This window comes from Macrobrachium nipponense, chromosome 13 (genome assembly GCF_015104395.2).
Source record: "Macrobrachium nipponense isolate FS-2020 chromosome 13, ASM1510439v2, whole genome shotgun sequence".
Classification (NCBI taxonomy): Eukaryota; Metazoa; Arthropoda; class Malacostraca; order Decapoda; family Palaemonidae; genus Macrobrachium; species Macrobrachium nipponense.
This window is the reverse complement of record NC_087206.1, coordinates 14,455,814-14,460,813: the sequence shown is the minus strand read 5'-3', so window position 1 is coordinate 14,460,813 and position 5,000 is coordinate 14,455,814. Positions and strand designations below refer to the sequence as shown.

General features: G+C 36.0%; 1 protein-coding gene across 1 annotated transcript in view; it reads left to right on the top strand.

Annotated features, from left to right (window-relative positions):
- LOC135225655 (uncharacterized) overlaps nt 1–5,000 on the top strand; it is a 45,923-nt gene that overhangs the window by 33,822 nt on the left and 7,101 nt on the right. Inside the window, exons 2-3 of the mRNA XM_064264989.1 lie at nt 2,089–2,442; nt 3,147–3,280. Of these exons, the coding sequence (XP_064121059.1) occupies nt 2,089–2,442; nt 3,147–3,280 (488 nt within the window). The remainder of the gene's footprint in view (nt 1–2,088; nt 2,443–3,146; nt 3,281–5,000) is intronic.

Sequence of the window (5,000 nt, the reverse complement as noted above, 5' to 3'; positions counted from 1 at the left end):
AAGATACAAGATACTTATGCTAGACTATTTACTACTATAAAAGAACTCTTGCATAATGTCGAACCAGCCACTGTGATGATGGATTTTGAAAAAAGCAGCCATCAATAGTTTATTAGATATTTTCCCTAATTCAGATGTTTCTTGTTGCCTATTTCACCTGTCACAAAATGTTTACAAACAAGTTGCAACATTAGGTTTCAAACATCAATATCACCAAAATAATAATTTTAGTTTAAAAGTGAGATGTTTACCCGCGCTTGCTTTCCTTCCCATTGACAATGTTATTGACGGCTTCGAAGAATTAACTGATGACGACGATTTTCCGCAAGAGCTTGTTGCATATTTCGAAACAAATTATATTGGAGGAGTGAGGGGTCGTGGCCAACGAAGGCGAAGAGTCGAGCCAGCCTTCCCTATTCATTTATGGAATGTTCATGAACGCATTGAAAATGGTATGCCACGCACCAATAACTATGTTGAAGGATTTCATAATGCTCTAAGAACATCAGTGACAAATGTGCATCCTAACATTTGGTCCCTTATAACTGCTTTAAAACATGAAGAGGCTCTCAGTGCAACAAGAATTGCCCATCTCAATCGTGGAGACAGCGCAACCTCAAAGAAAAAATACAGAGACGCCGATCAGCGTATAAGAAAATTGCTGGAACGGTATGACCCCTCAAATAAAATACAATATCTTCGTGGCATTGCTCATAACATTAAACATTTTTAACTAGATAATATTGTTGCTTTTTCTTTAATCATACTTGTACTGTGTTTTACAAATTAATACATTTTTTTCCATATATTTTTTTTTATTTGTACTTTTAACTCCTTACTTTTGATACATAATTTGGATTTATATTTTATATAATGGTATCGAAATGTCCGGTAGTGAAAAAGCCTAGTCACAAAATGTCCGGTAACAAAATGTCTGGTATCTGTCCTAGAACCGTTTTTTATATATATAATTTCTTGGAAGGTTAAAATGGACCGAAATGAATCATTCTTCGAAGGGGTACACCTTCCTAATATCCCTTTTACAGTCCGTGTTGTCATGAAGTCAGGAGAAAACTAAAGTAAAATAATAAAAAAAAAATAGTCTAAAATCAAGGAATGCAAACCAGTGATATTATTTTAATCCAGCTATCATTGGAATACGAGGTCTAGGATATGAGTAAATATTTTATAAGATTGCGCTCATTAGGGATTTCCGTCACTGATGAAAAGAAGTGATGAGTAAAAGGATCAATATCGGCCTGATTCACAACAAAATGTCACTGGAACTAACACCAAGAAAGAAGCAGGTAAATAATGCGCAGAAGTTTCTTCGGCCCAATCGAGTTTTTTGTACAGCGTATAATCAAGACCGCCGAAAATCGATCTATCTTTCTGTGGTCTCGGTATAATGTTGTATGAGCCACGGTTCATGAAACTTTCAGCCACGGCCTGATGGTGGCCTGTGTTTTTGGCACCCTGCCAGACGTACGATCATGGCTAAGTTTATCATTGAATAAAATAAAAACTACTGAGGCCAGAGGGTTGAAATTTAGTAAGTTTGATGATTGGAGGGTGGATGATCAACATACCAATTTGCAGCTCTCTAGCCTCAGTCGTTTTTAATGTCTGAGGGCGGACGTACATACAAAGAACATTTACGTCGCTGCATTTGGAACTACTGGTAATCTTATCACTCGTTTCTTCAGGTACAGGTAGTAGTAGTAGAGTAGTGATAACAATACTGTTCATCCTTCTGACAACCCTACATTTCATTAAGTATTTTTTACCAATTCCCTTTTCGACATCAAACTCATTCCATTTATTCATCTCACGATACACTAGATGATCTGATCATTTTTCCACTATTTGGCGTAGTTAAATAACTTTGTCCTGATTAACTGTAGTAATTATCTGTCGCCCTATTTCTTCCATAGGGTGGTGGCATATAAATGTTTACAAATTATTTGTAATGATTATAAATCATCTAATTCCTCCCAAAAGTCGGTGGTGTCACTGTACTTGACTTAGTTATATAAATGTTTGCAGATTATTCGTACTAATTATTTACCATCCTATTTTTCCCATAAGGCGGCGGCGTTCAAGGTCTCCACATCAGGTCGGTGAACGTCCCAGACGTCGTGATAGCCGGAGAAGTAGCCTGGCTCGAGTGCGAGTGGATAGACGAAGGGGATTCCATCTACGCCCTCAAGTGGTACCTGGGCCTCGACGAATTCTACCGGTGGACGCCCGCGGAGAATCCGCCCATCAAGATCTTCCCGGTGAAGGACAATCCTCTGAAGGTGGACGAGAAGGCCTCCAGCAGGGGAAGGGTCAAGATCTACCAGGTGACCCTCGACGCCACAGGGGTGTATCGCTGCGAAGTGTCCGCCGAAGCGCCTTCCTTCCACACAGAGTCGGCTGTGGCTTCTATGAATATTGTTGGTAAGGGAGGTGCTTGAATATATGATATATATATATCTATATATATAATATATAATATACTATATATATATATCTATTATTAGTATAATAAAAATCATATGTATATATGAATAACTTGATCACGAAGTATATAAAACGTGATGCTATGTATAAATAAAGGTTTTTTTTGCCAACTCGTTTTTTCATTTTTTTCATTTTTTTCCTTCGTGGCAAAAAAACCTTTATTTATATATATATATTATATATATATATATATATATATATATATATATATATATATATAATATATAAACATGTGTGCGTGCGAGTATGGGTAGTACATGTATATATATATATATATATATATATATATATATATATATATATATATATATATATATATGTGTGTGTGTGTGTGTGTGTGTGTGTGTGTGTGTGTGTGTGTGTGTGTGTATTACTGAGTGGATGTCCCTTGTATTCACCTTTATCTGATATTTTTTACAACTTATTTTTCCATTTTGAAAAATTAGTTTTCTGCCATTCGCACCACATATGAGAGAGAGAGAGAGAGAGAGAGAGAGAGAGAGAGAGAGAGAGAGCATAACCAAGAAATTCTAAAATTTTCTTCTCAAAGTAATTTTGTACTTTGGTGGCTATAGTGGTGACCACGGATCGATCTACCCTTCCTTATGCATTCCCTTTTTTCTCTCTCTCTCTTCTTACAGACCTACCAGACACTAAGCCACAGATCAGAGGAGCAGACAGGAACTATCAGCTTCACGACGAAGTCAGTCTGAACTGCACTTCGCCGAGATCCCAGCCGCCAGCCACTCTCACCTTCTACGTCAACGATGAACAGGTTAGTTGCTTTCGAGGACGATGTTTGTGTGGTAAGGAAGTCGATTCAATTCTGACTATAGCAGATTCACATCAACGGTGCATCTGATCTCTAGGCCAGTCCCTTACGACACTCCTGATTGGCTATTGATCAGCCAGTCACAGGGCTGGCCAGTCCCTTACGACACTCCTAATTGGCTATTGATCAGCCAGGTCACAGGGCTGGCCAGTCCCTTACGACACTCCTAATTGGCTATTGATCAGCCAGTCACAGGGCAGGCCAGTCCCTTACGACACTCCTAATTGGCTATTGATCAGCCAGTCACAGGGCTGGAAACTCTCAGTCTCTCGAGAGAGTTCACACAGACAGGATGTATGTTCCACCTGTCCTGAGGGATACTTTTGAAAGATGTATCCCTCAGGAGAGGTGGAACATACATCCTGCCTGTGTGAACTCTCTCGAGAGACTGAGTTTTCAGCCCTGTGATTGGCTTATCAACAGCCAATCAGGAACGTCGCAAGGGACTGGCCTAGACATCAGCTGCACGGTTGATGTGCATCTACTATGGCATGAAAGAATGTCAAGATAGGGGAACCTTCTTTAGATTTAGTTATTTATCTGTTTGCTTATTCATTTATTACTTTAATTATATGTTTATTTATTTTTAATTGTATTGAAATAGTTTTCTTTTGTTTAAAATTATATTTACTCATTTATTTATTTATTTGCTTATTCATTTATTACTTTAATTATGTGTTCATTTATTTATAGTAGTATTGAAATATTTGTTTTCATTCGTATACAATGATATTTACTAATTTATTTATCTTTGATTATATTCATTACTTTTTGAATACATTTATTATTTTATGTATTCATTTATGATAACATTTATTATTTCATTTATATTCGTTTATGTTAACATTTATGTATTTATTTATGTAGTAATTCAGTTAATTATTATTTGATTGATTTATTTATTTCTCTTTAGTTATTTATTTCAAAATAAAATACCGTCCTGATCCTCATTAGCTCATCCAACGAAGTGGCGAGCAAATGGCCCATGTAAAATTCGACTATTTATTTCTATCTTTTGCTTCAATTGACATAAATCGTCCTTTATCTACTGCCTCTATTCTCAAGGGTCTTATCCAAGTTGGACTTGGCCTTCCAACTCTTCTGGTGCCCACAGGAGCCCAGCTGATATAATGCAATGTAAGATTCTCTCTAAGGCTGAGCGAAGGATCTGTCAAACCATCTCCAACTACATTTCATTATTATTTCAGCTACTGCCTGAACTTCCGTAACTTCACATGTGTTATTATTCCAAAATCGATCCCACTACCTGCCTTCTAATAACCTTATTAAAACTTTATTCTCAAATCGTTTTTGACATCCGTCCAGAAATCAATTGCTTACATTGTGGAATAAAATTATAATGAAAACGCGCCACAGTAACCAGCTGGTTACGAGTTTGCTGAGTGTATAACTTATTTTACAATTATCTTCATAAACTTACAAGGTACCCAGTCCGCTGAACTTTTGTAAAGAGATCATTCTGGTCTTCTGTCATAATGCCTAAATTCATTTACGGTTTGTCCTTCAAAATTATATATATATATATATATATATATATATATATATATATATATATATATATATATATATATATATATATGTATATATATATATATTATAATATATATTATATACATATATAAAACATATATGATATATAAAA